Source organism: Fringilla coelebs (genome assembly GCF_963513975.1).
Source record: "Fringilla coelebs genome assembly, chromosome: 17".
NCBI lineage: Eukaryota > Metazoa > Chordata > Aves > Passeriformes > Fringillidae > Fringilla > Fringilla coelebs.
Genome location: NC_140043.1, coordinates 12,911,630 through 12,928,460, shown reverse-complemented (window position 1 = coordinate 12,928,460; position 16,831 = coordinate 12,911,630). Strand labels below are relative to the sequence as shown.

The 16,831-nt window shown below is 51.6% G+C and overlaps 1 protein-coding gene across 1 annotated transcript; it reads right to left on the bottom strand.

The window, feature by feature from the left end:
* Positions 1–1,267: 1,267 nt before the first annotated feature.
* Positions 1,268–16,798, bottom strand: CAMKK2 (calcium/calmodulin dependent protein kinase kinase 2; the record flags this gene model as incomplete). The annotated part of the gene is made up of 18 exons (XM_084217303.1): positions 1,268–2,184; positions 2,546–2,646; positions 4,543–4,671; positions 5,207–5,302; positions 5,549–5,636; positions 6,009–6,082; positions 6,538–6,591; positions 6,682–6,881; positions 7,114–7,202; positions 7,494–7,515; positions 8,283–8,319; positions 8,930–9,063; positions 9,152–9,203; positions 9,345–9,398; positions 9,799–9,846; positions 10,624–11,095; positions 11,521–11,637; positions 16,773–16,798. The coding sequence occupies 18 exons, from the start codon at positions 16,796–16,798 to the stop codon at positions 2,112–2,114; spliced, it is 1,866 nt and encodes a 621-aa protein (XP_084073429.1). The 3' UTR covers positions 1,268–2,111.
* Positions 16,799–16,831: the final 33 nt, after the last annotated feature.

Here is a 16,831-nt window from a genome sequence, read left to right as displayed (position 1 = left end):
AAAAGTCCTGTGTAGGGGGAGCAGGCAGCTGCAGTGGTGCTGGCCCCCAAGTTACCTGTTTGGTTTTCCCATAGCTGAAGCTGCAGGGCTTTGGCATAGCCTCGGATAAAATGGGAGGAAAACAGTGCGTGTCTTATGGCTCCAAGCTCCATAGTATTGCTCCTAAACCACCAACTGTCCTCACTGGCTTTGGAAAGAGGCCAGCAGCACAATGCTTCCATAATAAATTGCAATTTAGAGGGAACATCGCTTCAGGTGATCAAAAGGTGTAAGGGACAGTTTGGGTAGGCATCTGCACCCTTGCTAATGCTGTCCTGGCTTTAACAAAAACCAGTCTTAACCAGGAACTACCGGGCCAAGTCTGACTGCAGCGGGGCCAAAGACCTCGGCATGCTGCTCTTGTGCTGTCCAGGATAAAATAAAGGAAGACAAGGGAATGGTCACTTTCTAAAGGCAGGGCATCCATGGCCAGGGTTAACAGGCAGAGACCTTACCATTAATCAAGACACTTGGCAGTCTCCTAGTGCCTACTTCCTGAGGGCAAAGAATTACACCTTATCAGTCCCTCACAAGCTTGGGAGACTCAAATCCTCCTTCTCTGTCAGGTACATCAAATGCCTCATTGAAGGTCACACATCCACATCGGACTGAGAAAGGAAAAAAATCAGACCTTTTCCCCCACAGTCCCATGCTCCAGCCACAAAACAACTGTACTTACCGTGACCCCTTTCCTCAGGCAAACCCTGGCTCCTCATTCTCCAGCTTTGTCCAAGCACAGAGAACTTGGGAAAGTGAGTCTGGACGCCAGAGTCTCTCCCACCACATGGCAGATTATTATTTTGTACAAGCACCACAAATAATCAGAGTAATCTGACTAAGGTTGAAAGAGCTCTTCGTAAGAAACAATCCATTAACTAGATATACACTTAATTTACTAACAAGCCTCTGATCCACAGGCATTCACAAATTACTGGTAACAAACTTGCAAAAAATACATAGCATTGGCCCCAGAATCCAGATTAAGAGTTTGGAAAACAAACGTTTCTTTGAAAATTACTAGCTAATCCTTAAGATCTTAAATTCTAAGCAAGCCCTAATTCTATACTTAAAAACCAGCATAAGTTGTATTATTTTTAATTGTAGTAAACCATGTAATGTACATGGAAGTGAAGGATTTTACCCTGAATTTTATATTTTATAGTATATCTACCTAGGTCAAGTAAAATATTTAGAAACAAACTGTTAGTGCTTCTTCTATTGTTTAAAACATTCTAAACACCACCTTTCACTCAAATGTCTGCAGCAAAAATAGTTCAAACTGAACTTAAGCCCTTAAATACCTTTTCCTTTCATACACTGAATACCTAACTTACCAAGTCCTGGTCACACCAAGGCCTCTGGAAAGGTGTTAATTACCTGAGGAGGTAATTAACCTCACTTTTTGAACGTCCTGAAGATGCTGTTTCATACAACTTGGCTCACAAAGGTAGGCATTCTTTGAAAAGCTGAACAGGTGGGTTTTTGCTTTGTTCCCATGCAGTTAAAAAGGTGTCAATTAAAAACAAACCAGAACTACAAGAAATAGATGCAACAACATTCCTGGTAGGTCGTGAACTCTCAAAGTGCACACGTGTGGTTGGTTTTACTGCTGTGTATGCCACTTGGCAAAAGCTTCACCCTTCTGCACGTGCCCACAGCCACACCATGGGCATCATGCCCCTGGGACGCTGGCATCAGTCCCTGCAAATTATTTGGCATTAAAACCAGCTAAAAGCAGTTCCAAATGCATTTTCCTTTGGCTGCTGTGGGTTTTGTTTTGCAAAGCCCTGTTGCTGCTCACCACCACCGCTCACCTCTCCACTGTCCGCCAGCGCCTCTCCCACCAGAAGTCAGCAGTCCAAGTGCTCAGAGATGCTCCACGTTTATGGCAAATAATCAGATGTCTGATAAGGTGTGATAACATGCTGCTATGTGAGCTCTACATCCAGCATTGTACTGAGATAGCGCCATGTCATGCTGTGTTTGCTCTGGGCTCTGGTCACCTCGTCCCCAGCGCACGCTTGGTGACGTGCCCTGGATTGAGCTGCTCAGCAGAACCGTAAAGTACACGTTCAAGAAAGAAGTTCCTCCTCTCCCACGTTGGGCAAGTCGTTGCATTTCAGGTTATCTTCACTGCCTTGTTTCCTGTTTTCAAAGGAAATAAAACAGCTCCTGAGCGACTCAGAAAAAGGGAAAGGAGGCCATGAGACACCAGTTTCTGCCTCTTCCCTACCACGGGATCTTTGGGATCATGAGCCTGTGTCATGTCTCCCCATGTAACAGGCTGGAAGTGCCATAAAAAGATGTTTTTCATCCCATCAGAACAGCAGAATATTCCATGTCACAAAAATCCCATAAAGCAGTTACAGATCAGACAGGTGGGGTGTGAACGTCGCAGTCATGGCCCCCATGAAAGTTTCAAAACCCAACTATTTAATTTCTCCCCCACAGCATCACAAAAAGCTGCAAATGTCTTTTGGGGCCGAGGTGAGGTGATGACACTTACGGCAGCAGGTTCCCAGAGGAAGACAATGACCTCTCCTCCCTCTTGCTCCCCTCAAACGGGTTCCCAAAGGATCGCTTCCGGATCATCGTTTTAACCAAGATCTGCAAAACCAGAATGCAGTTCATTGGGGTGCTTTCCCTTCATTCAAGAGCAACAGGAACATCCAACTTGCATGCCCAAGTAGTTAAAAAAACTAGTGAAAACAAGTCAAAGTTCTCTATAAATAGAAATCAGAAAGAAGCATCCTTGCAAGTTTCCAGCTGCTTAATACAGTGTCTGTATCCTCATCTGAAACCCTTGCAGGTGAGAGCCACACCAGATGTTAAGAGGCTGGAAAGGAGAGCAAAGCCAAGTCTGGGAGATTTCTTTCCTTTCCAGAAGTAGATTTTACTGATTGCTGCATCCAGTACCTGTAAATTCCCAGTCCTCCATGATTACCTAGCAAAATAATTCACTGGAAAGGGAAGGGGAAGGAACTGGCACAATTTTACCTTAATGTTTATCTGAAACCAAACTGAAAGCTGGCCATTTGTCCAGCTTTGGCTGCAAAACACAAAGTTACCAATCAGAGACTGGTGGGAACAGAGATGTGTCAGGATTCTTCCCTGTCATCCCCCAGCTTGTTTTGTTGGTGGGAGCAGACATCAAGCTGAGCAGCAGTGGACCCTGCCTCAGCAGGGACATCCCTGAGAACCCCTGACTCCATTTGATGTTGCTTCTCATCCCTCTGTGCCTCGTTTATCTGCTCACCAGGGCGCACAGAGAGCTGCTCTGTGTCTGAAGGCGAGGGTGTTCTAAGAGTCAAAGCCACGTGAGTGAATCTCATACTGGAGCGTCAATGCCTGCACTTGGCTGCACAAAGATCAGGCACCAGAGGGTAATTCTGAAGATCAAATGCAAATTTGAAAATACCACATTTGCCTGGAGGCAGTGTATTATCTAAGAGTCAAAGAGGTGCAGTAAATTCTGATTTGCCTTGAGCTGTGCTGAACACACCTGGATTTCAACAGGGCTGGGAGCACTGAGCCTACTGATCAAGTCCCCTCTGAACAGGAAAAAGGGGGTAAACCCCTCATCAGTGGTGATCTCTTTAGACAACATCTCCTTTTTCAGCCTCAGCAGCACAAGTGCATTTGCATGTTCACACAGCTGTGGTCACTGAGATTTCTGCAGGGCATCCAAAAGGGAGAGAGCTCCAGAAATGAGGGCAGATGTGGGCACAGCTAGGAGATGGAAAAGGGGCTTCTCAAAGGGAAACCTGTTCTTCAAAAAAATCACACCCTGGGTGCCTACAGGCAGATAACACCTGCGGAGATACAGGCAGGAACTCTGAATGGTCGCTCGCTGTTTCTCTTAACACAAGGGCTGGCGGCACCCAAAGAAATCATTAGGTTCAAAACCACAAAGGATTTCACTTTCTACACAGGACAGGATTACAATGTGGTTCTCACCACCACAGTGGGTTGCAGAGAATAAAAATATGAGCTTGAAAAGAGATGAGATGAAGTCACCAAGAATAGCTCCAGGCGGGGGCTGATGCACATCGTGGCCCAGATAAAATCTCCATCCCAGGAACCTCCCACAGCCCCTCTGGCTGGACAGGCAGAACAGGGCAGGAGCTCCTTGTGCCTGGCCAAAACACCTGCTCCCAGCCACAGGCAGGTTCTGGACCAGATGCTCTGTTGTCCTGAGTAAATACAGTAATATTTAGGCAGCCAGCTCAAGCATGAAGACCATCAACCCACTGACAGTTACCTTTGAAACTGCTCTAAAATATTCCCGTGTACTGTGAGGTATGGCCGTGTCCAGTGAGCTGCTGAGACCCTGAGACACCCAAGTGTCTTGTAGCACTTGTTTCCAAGAGAGGGAAGGTCTTTGCTCTAATCCTGCCCAATGCTTTTGCCCTTCAGCAGTGAACTCCAGCTGCTCAGGGCCACCCCAGCAGGCAGCATGGACTCCACTGTGCATCCACAGACCATCAGCTCCTTTGTACTCACCACGGTGGCCAGGCTGGGGATGTGCTTGACTGAATTCTCCACTTCCTCCTCCGTCACCTCGACGAGGGTGCAGTTCTCATCCTCTGTGGGCAGCAGCTCTGCTCCGTTCTTGGTGACCCAAGGGTGCAACTTCAATTAATAACACAGCCTGTCAGGAACGATTTCCCTTTTTTCATAACTCAAACAACACAAGCCTGGCAAACGCATCTCCTTGTCCAAGCCCCTGAAATGCCAGGGAGCAGGGCAGGGCTGTGCCATGTCACTGGTGATCCAGCTCACCTGGGTGCCAGCAGGCACTGCACAGCCTGGAGCACAAAATGCCGTGGTGTGGCTCATCCAGAGCCAGCGCTGGCCCCAGCTACACAACCAAGCCATAACCTGAGTGACCTACAGCACTGGGTATCTCTGGGCTTTAGGGAAGGAGACCTATCTTCACTCTCATCTTAGGGATGAGACAACACCAGGAGGCAGGAGAGATTTATTCCAGTCCACACATATGAGCAGCAGCGATGGGGAGACCCACCGAGCCCTCGTCCTGGAGCTGGTTTAATCCATGCCTGAAGGCAGAACCCCTGTTTCTCCTGGCCCACACACCTGGTGACTTGGTCGGCTGCAGGAGGAGCACAAAAGGTTCCGCAATTCCCCCGCAATCCTTTCCCCCTACCTTGGTCTCCATTCTCTCAGCTTCTCGCCCCTTCCAGGCTCCCGCAGGGGCGAAGGACCAGAAATCTCCTGCGAAAGGCTGTTGCACAGTACTTTCCTGGTAGCAGAGGAAATACTGTACTCAGGGGATTTCCTTTTGCCTGCCACTTCTATAGGCGCCAAAGGTCCCAAAGCTGAGCAGGTCCCGGAGCAGGGGAAGGAGCTGGGACTTACCTGCCCAGGGGCCCTGGGCACAGGGGGAGGACCTAGCCTGGCGCGATCAAACTGACTCCCAAAAAAAGCAGAGCAAGGAGAACCCAACAGAAGTGAAGGCACAGTCAGCACCAGGAAGCTGGGTCAGTACCTTGATTTCTGGGACCGAAATCCTAGATTCAGGATTTTTATCCAACATCCGTGTAATCAGATCCTTCAAGAAGTCCGTAATTTCTGGCCTGTGGAAGGAAGAAGGGAGAGATGAGATGGGGAAAGGGATGGGTGCTGCCTCTGTTCTTCACCCCAGTGCCAGCTACTATGAGCCTTCTGGGCAGAGGGGCTGGACTCCAGCCCCAACAGGGAGGTAGCTCTGGGTTCTTGTACAGCCCCTGTCTCCAACCCCCCAGAAAAAGCAAAATATTCCCTTTTGAGGCAATGTGAAGTTGAAGTGTCATCCCACATTTACAGGGCAGGGAGAGACCAACTCAAAGCTTGAATTTTGCAAAACCACAGAAGAGCGGGGCCAGCCCTACCCAGGCAGTGCTTGAGAAACAACTCAAATGAGCTGTAAAATAAGGATGGATGGGTTGGTTTTGGTTTTGAGTACTTACTGGTCCGGGAACTCCAACGTTTGGGTCTTGATTTTATTGTGTAAACTCAAGATCCTTTCATCCATAAAAGGGCACTACCACAAAGAAAAAGAACAATGAGGAAAGCAACAACTTCTGTTAAGAGGCAGCCATGGGGCAGCCAGAGGAACATCAGGATCTCATAGGGTTTGAAGGACAGCAAAGATCCAGTTACAGGGAAATTCCAGAAGATTTCCAATTATATTAGTGTCTACTTTTAAACTCAGTGAAAAAAACATTTAACCAAAAATTACCAATTACTAAAATAATTCCTTTCCTAAAAAATCTGCCCAAAACCAGAAGTTTCTCCACTGGGGAAGAAGAGATGCCCAACCCTTTTGGCTGCACCCATCCCAGGGACAGGCAAAGGTTTCCCATTTCCATCCACACAACCTCATCTCCACTCAGCTCAACAGGGACACAAGGTGCCAGTCCCACTGCTTACCTGGAACACGGGAGGCACAAACCAACCCCCCAAACACCAAAAGAACTGAAAAATCCATCTCATTACCTGCCCAAACACGAAGCAGTACAGCGTGATCCCCATGGCCCAGACATCCAAAGCCTGCAGAGTGAAGAAAGCACAGTTAAATCTACAACACGATTTCTGTTTGTGAAAGGTTGGCCCAAGACCATTCAAATTGCTATTAAATACCTTTCCAGAGAAGATTTTCCTGGTTTCTGAGAGGGTTTCTGGGGCCATGAAGGCAGGAGTGCCCACTGTGTTGGTCAAGAGGGCATCAGCTCCCTTGAACTCATTGCTCACTCCAAAGTCGGCGATCTTGACGTGCCCATCTTCCCCCACGAGGAGGTTGGAAGGTTTAATATCCCGATGGATTATCTTCTGATAGTGCACTGCAGCAGAGGGACAATGGGTGCTGCAGCAGCAGCACTGGTTTGCAGCAAAGGAGCCACGAGGGCTCTGTGTGGCTCTTTCTGCTAACACCACCACCAGCCCCAGCTTTAAAAGTCCCTGTGCAGCATGAGCCACCAGAAATGGTACTGTACACCAGCAGAAAGGCCAGCTCCAGGTGTTCAGAAAAAAAACCAAAATAAGAAAACCCATCTTTTTTGCAGAGACACTTACAGTATTCAATGCCCTTGATCAGATCCTGGAAGTAGAACCGAGCCTGGTCCTCACTGAGAGGTTTCAAGGTTGGGATTTCCATCACAGGGCTGTGAAGGCAACAGAGAATGGAGTTCATTCCCCACCTGGATGTGCTGAAACAGGGCCTGAAGGCTTTGTCACTGGCTGGTGACAGCACACAACCCCAAACACAGGCACACAGTACACAGGGTGTACTCAGCTGTAACCAGGTCAGGGAAATGCTACTCAAAGCTCAAGCCCCAGCCATGAACCCATCACCTCTGAACCCCATTCCCACCTTGGGTGGCCAAGCTCTGCCACCCATAAACCCATCTGATGTTCAAGTCTTAGTAGGATTAAATCTGGAGTTCAGTACTCACCCCTGCTTCACCAGCTCAAACACTGCAACACAAAAGAGAAGGTGATTACAGATGGCATACAGGGTATGGCTCCTGCAAGCACAGCCTCAGCACAAAAGCAATTATTTTAATGACAAAAATTCTAAAAATAATATGTTATTTTTAAAAGGAGATGCTGTCTTATGCAAGGCACGTGGCATTTGGGTTGCTCCCTTTTCAGTGAAGGGGATGCTGCCAACTATCTTCTCAGTGTTGCAGCTTCAGCATAGTGAAGTGCCCTCCATGGCACACAAAACCCCTCAATTTGCCACCAAAAAAGGCTGAGCCCACACCCAGGGCAAACCTCAGTGCTTGGTCATGAAGGCATCACATGCTCCTCCACTAGTACAGGCTGAACATGAATGATAGAAAAAAATGCCTTCTTTAAAAGTTGTGTATTACCTGAAGCAACAACTGCAGTCTGCCAGGCAGGTTGGGATGTGGCTCATTTTTACCTTGGATAATTAACTTGTGCCTTTTCCCAAAGCCAGAGAAATAGAATTTCTTTCTATCATTCCAGCTTCAAAGCTGAGAACATCCATGCTGGTGCCTCTCATGGCAAAGCATGCCCTGGTGTCAAATTAATGCCAATAAAGTGCTATAAAGCACTCTCATCTCTGTTCACAACCCAGACTGCATCTCATTTCCTCCTCCAGCACATCAGGCTATACCCACAGTGGAGAAGAGATCCAGCCCTGCACACAGAGCTCCAAAACACAGTGGGAACCTTTTGCCCCATCCCTCTGACACCCCAGGGCATTGGGCAGTTACCCATGTACAGGTGATCTTCACTGGGGTCATCCAGGACCTGCCAAAAGAAGAAAAAAGGTAATTAAACAGTGCCAAGAAAGCCTTGCAAATTAAGCATTGTGATATTTTATTTAGCAGCCATCTCAGTTCTGCACCATCTGCACCATCAGCACGGTCTGCTCGTCTCTGAGCTTCTACCCACAAGAGTAGGGAAAAAAAGAGGACAGAGATGGAGCTGTACTTCAAGGAAGCAAATATTTAAAACACACAGGAAGCATCATCTGACTCATGAGCCAAATAAACTCCAGCCTGCACATCCTTAATTCTTGATTTTTGGACTGTTTCATACAGGCAGTGGGTGGAGGGCAAGGCAGCTGCACTGTTGAACTCACAGAAACACCAGTTCTTCCCCAAAACCTGTCTCAGCACTTGTTCCCTCCACAGAAGAAACATTTTTCTGCATTTCCCCTTCTGAGCAGGAAAGAAAAAAAATCTTTTGGGAGGTGAGAACAAAAAACCTTCTAAACTAAGGAAAACACAAAATTCTTCCAAAGGCAGGACCTGGCCTTGCTCCCTTCTGGGGTTACTCCCCTTCATCCAGCCCATCCCTGCAGCATTCAGGCTCCATCATGCTCGAGGATGAGTTCTGGAAAGGGGCCAGCTCTCACCTCCACCAGCTTCACCACGTTGGGGTGGTCCAGCTTCTTCAGGATGGCAATCTCCTGGTAGACCTGCTCGATGGGCCCTCGGGGCTGCAGGCAGCCCTCGGAAGCAGCTTTGGCCCCGCGGGGCGGCGGGCGGCCTGAGGAAAGGCAAAGATGTGTCCAGTTGGGAACAATCCCCCAGGATCCCCAAAACATCCCCCAGCCAAAAGGCTTTCTGCCACTTACGGGGGAAGCCCGCCTGTCTCATCAGCTTCTTTTTTGAGAGAACCTTCATTGCCTGCAAAAGGAGAACAAATGAGGAATTTGGGGCAAGTCAAGGATAAAATGTGGCTGGTGGGATGGAGCAAGGAGTCAGCAGAGGGGATCCATCCCCCTCCCACCTGCCCCGCTGCAGGCTCCAGGGCTGTGTGCTACTCACATAGTAGGTGTTATCATCCTCATTGTAGGCCAGCTTCACCACTCCATAGGAGCCCTGGAGAGGGGGACAGCCATGGGGCACAAGTTAGGGACAATCAGAAAACCCACATCACCAAACCAGGCTCTGGGCTCCTCCACAAAACCACCCCAGGGCTGGTGGGCGATGCTGGGATGAGCAGGGGGGTGTACAGTCTGACATCATACTGACAGCAAAGAAAAGCTTCAAATGCCCCATTGTGTGGGAGGGAGGGGGAAGGGGGAAAATTAGTAATAATTTTAAAAATATACAATTCAATTGGCACCACTCAGAACAGAACAGCGAGCAACGAAGAGCTGCCGTGGCGAGCAGCTGGACTTGCTCCTATTCTGGAGCATTCCCATGACTGGAAAGTGAAAGCAAGCCCGACACCCTCCCAACCCAAAACCCCTCATCCCACCCCAAACCCAATATTCACCTTCCCAATTTCATCCTTCAGCTTGTACTGGTTGAGCTGCACACAGTCCTGTGGAGAGAGAGAAGGGAAGTTTGGCATGAGCCACAAAACTGCTCACATTTGCTCTTCTCCTTTTAAATCTGCAAAACTTTCTCTGCAAACTCACACCCTGTCCTGCTCTGCCCAAGCACCCATGTGGGGCTGGATAGCTTTGATTCATGAGGCACAAAACCACCCACCAAGCCACACGTTGGTGTGTTTATAGAGGGCTAATTGCAAACGTTAATGGCTGGGCAGGGATCCTGTCCTGTCCACTCATGTGGAACGAGAATGAGGGACAGGGAGAGCCCTGAGGGGTTTAATGCTGGCGACCTGGCGCCGAGTAATTTTATTTCTTCTGGGCAAAGAAGCCACTTGCTGCCTGCTTTCTGTCAGGCTGGGGGGTGGCAGGCCTGTTTTCTCTTTAGATCTCGGTGAACTTCTCTGGTTTTTTTATTTTTAAGGAGTAAAGAAAGAAAATTGCGCTACACTCCTGGCGTCCATCAAACACAGCCATGAGAGCTGCGGCATCAGCAAAAGGCATGAAACCAGGTGAGTTGGGGTCTCACCTCCCTGAGGGCTGTCCCCGTGGCCCAGGATATCCCAGGTCCCCCTGCCACACACCTGCAGACATGCCGTGGGGGTTTATCCCAAAAAAACAAGCAAGAAGAAATGCCACTGTGGGAAAATCCAGGCAGATGGGGGCAGGAGAACTGCAGGAGCAGCGTTCATCCCCCTCATCTGTAACATTCATCCCCCTCATCTGTAACATTCATCCCCCTCACCTGTAAGGTTCATCCCCCTCACCTGCAATCCTGTGATGGACACACGGTTGGACTCCACCGTCGGCCGCCGCGGCAGCCGTGGGGAGGAGTGCGGGGACGTCACCGGGGAGTAGGGGAGGGAGGGGTAGATGAAGCGTTCCTTGGCACCGTCGCCGTGCCCGGGCGAGCGGGCAGGCTGCGGCCGCTCCTGCAGGGACAGCTTGCGGCCGGAGAGGTGCAGCTTCCGGCCGTCCCCAAAGCCCCCGGTGCCGGGCACGTCCATCTCCTCCTCGCTCGCGCTCCCCGCGGCCTCGTGCTCGGTCACCACGATGAGCGAGGCCATGCTGCCGTGGCTGGGGCTCAGCGCCGGGGGGTCCCGCAGTGCCGCGGGGGCTCGGCGGCCGCGGCCTCCGGCGCAGCAGAGGGGCTGTGGGGCGGGCGAGCTGCTGGGGACGCTTGGTGGCGTGGAGGGACCGATGGCCTCATCCTGGCCATGCTGTGGTGGGGAGATGTGCCTGCAAACACAGGATAGAGAGTCAGCCAGACTCTCCAGAAAGCAGGATTTCCTGCTGGTCATTGTGCTACAGATTGATTTATTCATTCCATAGGGAATGGTGAAGCCAAGGGCAGCAGTGCAGCTTGGCACCAGCATGCACAATCACCCTGCCATGGGACAGACTCCAGGCCAGAGGCAGCCTCAACCCCAGGGCTGCCACCACTGCTCCTTCTACCTTTTTTATCTAAACACTTCCAGGGAATAACAACTCCATCGTCTCCACTATGGAAATACTCCAAAGGGGTTATTTTAAAGGGGCAGGATAAAGAATTGCTCTATACCAGCATAAATACCACTGAGTTCCCTACTTTACTGCTCAAAGTGGGCACATCTCTACCAAGTTCCCCCAGACAGAGCAGTTCAGGGGCACAAGGACCCACTTACCAAGCGTGGGGTGCAGGACCAGCCCCCTGGCTCACTGTTTCCTCCCACAGCCCATCATTGCTGGTGATTCCTGTTCCTCTCCCTGTGGCCTTTTGTGCAAAACTCAGGTACCCAAACCTTGAGATAAAGGAGAAAACTGTTAGCAACAACAACAACAACAACAAAAATTTAAAAATCAAATAATTAAGTGATAATTTAAAAAGAGGAGAAAATTATGTTAATTCACACATGCCAGGCACTCCACAGCACCTGGGGCTGTTCAGTGGTTGGTTGCTGTAAACCATTGCTCTTCCCAACACTGTGCTGTTTTTAATTTCTAGGTTAACAAGTTGCCACAGAAGGAAGTGAAAAAAAAAATCCTGAAACAACCAGCCCAGGAGCAGGAGCAGGGTTTGAGGCATTTTTCTGCCTGGTTCCCACACCTCGACGAGGCGGCCTGTTAAAATTAGCTCCACTCATCTCCATTGAAGTTTCCGTGCTGCACCCGCAGCACAACCACTCTGAATCAGCCCAGCAGAAATTATGGGTCAAGTACAGAAATCAAATCGTCTCCCCCGTCCTCGAGGCTTCACAATGGCCTAATTGCTGTTTTCAACACTGATCTATAAACCAGAGCTTTTGTGCCCAAGTGGGATCGGCCTGGAGCTGAAGCCAACGCGGCACCGCTTGCTGCTCCGAGGCACGGAGAAGCACAGGGATGGGGAGGCTATAAATAAGCCAACGAACAGCAACGAGGACAAACTATTCCAGAAACACTGAGATTCATAGGGCTGAATCCACTCCTGGACAGGGCTTTGCTGGATGAGAGAGCCAGGAGCCACCAGCCAAGTCAAATTCCCCCTGCAGTGCTGCTGGCAGCCCTCGGCAGCGTGTTTTAATGCACTCCCAAATGGATTAAACAAACAGGCAGCCCCCCTATTCATCCTGAATTCACAGGGATGCATCTCGAGGCCATTTGCCTGGCCTGCTTTGGGCACCCCTCCAGTGGGCACATATAAATAGCTGCCCTGAAGCCAGAGCTGATCCGGAATGCTGTGCCCTCTACCCTCACCGTGCTCTGCGGCCGCACCAAAAAAGGCAGCTCATCAGGGCAGCCTTGGGATGAAACCACCCCAGGAACATCACTGGTAGCAACACCAATCCCCAGAGGTGCCACAGCACGGCTGGGCATCCCATCCTGCCCCCAGAGCATCGCCTGTATCCCGATTTCCAAGGGTTCCTGATAAACTTTGCCAGACTTGAGCAAAATTGAGTTATGAAGCCTCAGTCACACTTGAGAGCTGAGCTGTCCTGGCTGGCGGGAGTTAATTGGCTTGACCAGGATAAACATATCAAGTCTGATTAATTCAAGCAGGCTTCCCCAGGCTCTATAAACTAAAAGTCATCCAAGCCCCATCGTAACATCGTCTGAAGTGGGAAATCAGAGGGGTTTTCCCTCTGCATGTGTGCAAGGGTCAGAGGATGGGCGTTTTAAAAAAAATTGCTGAGATGACGCCTCGCCTGAGAGAAACCCAGAAGTGGGGTCACACTGTTGAACACAGCCCTGTTATCCTTAATAAGCACATGAGGAGGAGGAGGAGGAGGTGGAGAACAGCTGTATTCCCAGCCAGAGAGAAAAGTAAAATAGCTGAAACGAGGGCAGTAATCCCAAAGAGAGAAAATACAGCCTGGGGGCTTTGGCTTCACCAACCCATCCGGGCCCTTGCCTGGGGAAAAGCAGCACATTCTGTTACGAACTCCAGCAGATCCTTATGTAAAAGGGAGCAGCACATGCCCACAAAATCCTCAGGAAATATAACAGCCTGGTGTATAGGAATGATTTATCGGCACAGCTTTTGGCTGCAATCCATATATAACCCATAGCGGCTGCAGCAGGATTATCGAAGCAATCAGTCTCGCATCTAATTCAGCAAGGAGGGATATTAAAATGAAAAGAGGTCTGTGAAACCCTGGCAGCAGCTCTCCCTCTCGCTCAGCGTCCACGTGGCTTGAGCGGAAGCGAATGGGAGTGGAATCAGCCCCCGCGAGGGTGAGGGATTTTCACAGCCCCTCGCAGCCCCAGCTCTGCCGAGAGCGTGTGGGCCCTGCCTGGGCCCTGCTGGATGTGGCCACCTCCGGAGGGGAACACGCTGACTGATTCCAGGTGAGTGCAGAGGGTGACACCTTGCAGCCAGCACTGGCTGCAGGGATTTCAATCAGAGCATAGGGATGCATCTGCCTGCCTTTCCCTCACCGGAGCTGTTTCTCTACCCAGATGCAGGGGCTGCACACTCGCCTTCCCCCACACCTGTGTCACTGTGGCAAGGCCAGACACAGTGTCAGGATCAGACCCTCCCTGGGGAGTAAGACTTGGTGGCAGCTCAGCAGTGACCCCTCCATCCATCCTTCCATGGGGGTCAGCTCACAAATCCCAACTGTTATTAAACTGTTAATAAACCTCAGGTGTTTATAACAAAACTGAACTCAAAACACCAAAACCAGGGCTGATTTTACTCGCAGACATCCTCCCCTGCTACTGCTGGAGGTTGGTTAAAAGCCAAGCAGGGCCAGCCTGGGGCAGTTATTGGTCTCCCTGGGCACAGTCCAGTGGCTATTTTGCTTTCCCCGGTCACGGTCAGCGGTGGAAGTGCCCGTGCCAAGAGTGGTGTCATCTGCAGCAACGGGGGCATCGATCACAGTTTCCCTTCCTACGGGTGAGTACAGACCTTGCCAGAAATATATTAGTCACTGTAGTATACAAAGACCATATGCATGCCCTACCTGACTTTTAATGGTAAAAAAATCTCTCAGCAGCTTTTCTAGAAGTCAGAGGACACCCAAATTTATGAGATACTGGAAATAGGCACCCATGCCCCATCTAGGACAGGTACCTGTGCCCAAGCAGCAAAGCTTTTCATCATCCCCAGGGTGAATGGAAGAGCCTCCTGCACTGCCTGGCCCAGCCAACACAGAGTGGAAAGAACTGGGGGGGAAAAAAATGCTAAGCCAGGCTGGTAGCATTGTAGTGTCATAACACCCAGCAGCAAGTTTCAATAGGAATCACAAAAAAACCAAGGTTTTTTTATAATTATGAGGATACTGCCTAATACTGCTGAAGCAATATATAATGAGCATCTGAAAAGAGCCTAAACTCCAGAGATGGTGTTAAGCATAAACCGGGATGACCTCAGGGCACCTCCATCACCTTGTCCAGCACTGCCAAGCAACTCCCAGCTTTCCTGGAAACATCAGCTCCAGCCCACAATGCCCACAAGAGAGGAAACTAGAGCAGCTCTCCACTTTGTGAACACCACTTAAAAGACATTAAGGCAGAGTTGAAAGCAAAGGCTCCTCCAAATTACCTCCCCAGAACAGACACCCCTCACAGCACACTCAGGTATGGGCTTTTGGGGTTTGCCTCTGCCTCAGGGGAGGGGCTGTCTCTGTGGGTGTGGGCCGTGAAGGTGCCCACAGCTGCCGCATATCCTCTCCCCAGCCCGGTCCCCCGGCCCTGAGGACAACCTGGTCCTGTCCCCCGGGGTGGTTTCTGCCCCTGCAGCATTGCAGTCAGCCCACAGCTCCATCACAGCAGCTTCCCGTGTTCATCTCACTTCTGCTCTTGGTCTCGACTGTTACCTTCATGCTCCTGATGCTCTCTGCCGTGCACGTGGCTGCAGGGCTGCATCCACCTCCTAACCACGCTCTGTCACTCGCAGCAACCCAACCTGTGGCTTCTAATGAGACCCGTGCCCTGTTCACAGTAGCTCCGCCAGCTCCATCCCCTCTCACTTGTCCCTTGACCTTAAAACCCCTCCTTTCCCCAACCCTATGGCCTATCTTTCCCCGGCACCCCTGAGCCCGGCCCGCAATCTCCGGACAGGAGTCCCTTGGGCTCTGTGGGACACGCGGTGTGGCCACCCGGTCCCATCGCCGCGCCCGGGGCGCCGCCGCCCGCCGGTACCGCGGCACGTGTGGGGGCCGGCGGCAGCGGGATGTCCGCGGGGCCCGGCGGCCACGGCGCGGGATGGGGAAATGACAGCACCGAGCCCGCACCGCGGGGGTGTCCGCACAGGCCGCCCGCGAGAGAGCCCCGTCCGGGGGCGATGCCGTTGGCCGCCCGCAGAGCAGCCCCAGCCCCGGTTCCATCCCCGCTCCATCCCCGGCTCGGCCGCCCCCGCCCGCCCGGTCCCTCCGGGCGCGGCTTTGTCTCCGCCACCGCGGGCGCATCCCCCGGACGGGCCCTCCCGGCCTCCCCGCCCGTTCCCGCAGCACCGACCTGGCGGGGAGCGACCCCGGGACCCCGCAGCCCCCGCCGCGCTGGGCCGGAGCGCCGCTGCCCGGCGCCGCCTTCGCTTTCGGTTCCGCTCCGGCGGCGGCAGCGGGAAGGAGGGAGGGAAGGAGGGAGGGAGCGATGGAAGGAGGGAGGGAGGGAGAGGGAGGCCCCGCTCCGCCCCGGGGAAGGGCAGGTTTCCCCCCGGGCAGCCGCATCCTGCCCGCCCGCCCCCGTAAGCCGCTGTTGCGGTGTTTTTTAATTTTGTTTATTTATAAATTTTTCCCAGTGTTTTATTCCCCCCCGGGCCGTGCGGCCCCGCGTCACCTCCCCGCGGGATGCAGCGCGGAGCCCCGGCCGGTCCCGCTGCCTCCGACCCCGCTGCGGGCTCCCCGCGTCCGCCTCGAAGGGACCCGAACCCCGGCGTCCCCCGGCGCCGCTTCCTCCCCCTGCCCCGAGCGAACCCTGGGCTTCCAGCGTCAGGTCGGCTGGGAGCAAACCGGGTTACCCGCGCCAGGTCCCCCGCACTCAGCGATTGCCCAAATCCTCACCTAAAGGAGAGGTTTGGAAAACAGTTGTTTGGAAATGTCATAGAGGCCACTACCAAAGAGTTCCCACTCAAGCTGCAGCTCTGTAGCGCTGAGACAGAGCTCACGGGCACGACCTTTAACACCCCAGCTGACACCAGCCCTCGGCAAACATACCCCTTGCTTTGTCCAGAATTTGAGGTTTGTTTTTATTTCCATCCAGCACCATTTCTGCACCAAGCTCACCCCCGGTTTTCTTTACATGAAGCAACAGCTTCAGCCTTGAGCAGATGCAAATGCCACAGCTGGCCAAACCCTCTTCCTCATTTTGCTTCAAGGCTTGTTTAGTGGCACCACTTTGAGACAGTAGAGCTGCCCAGAGCAGAGCCAGGCCTCCAGGCCAGCTTTGTCAATAAACACTGTATTTCTGACCAGAATCTTGAAAGCCACTCTAAAAATAAGGTTTATGCGCTTACCGGAACGCAGTAGGTGCTCCGAACATTTTAAGGATTAAACTCCTCGATGTTGTTTAAAA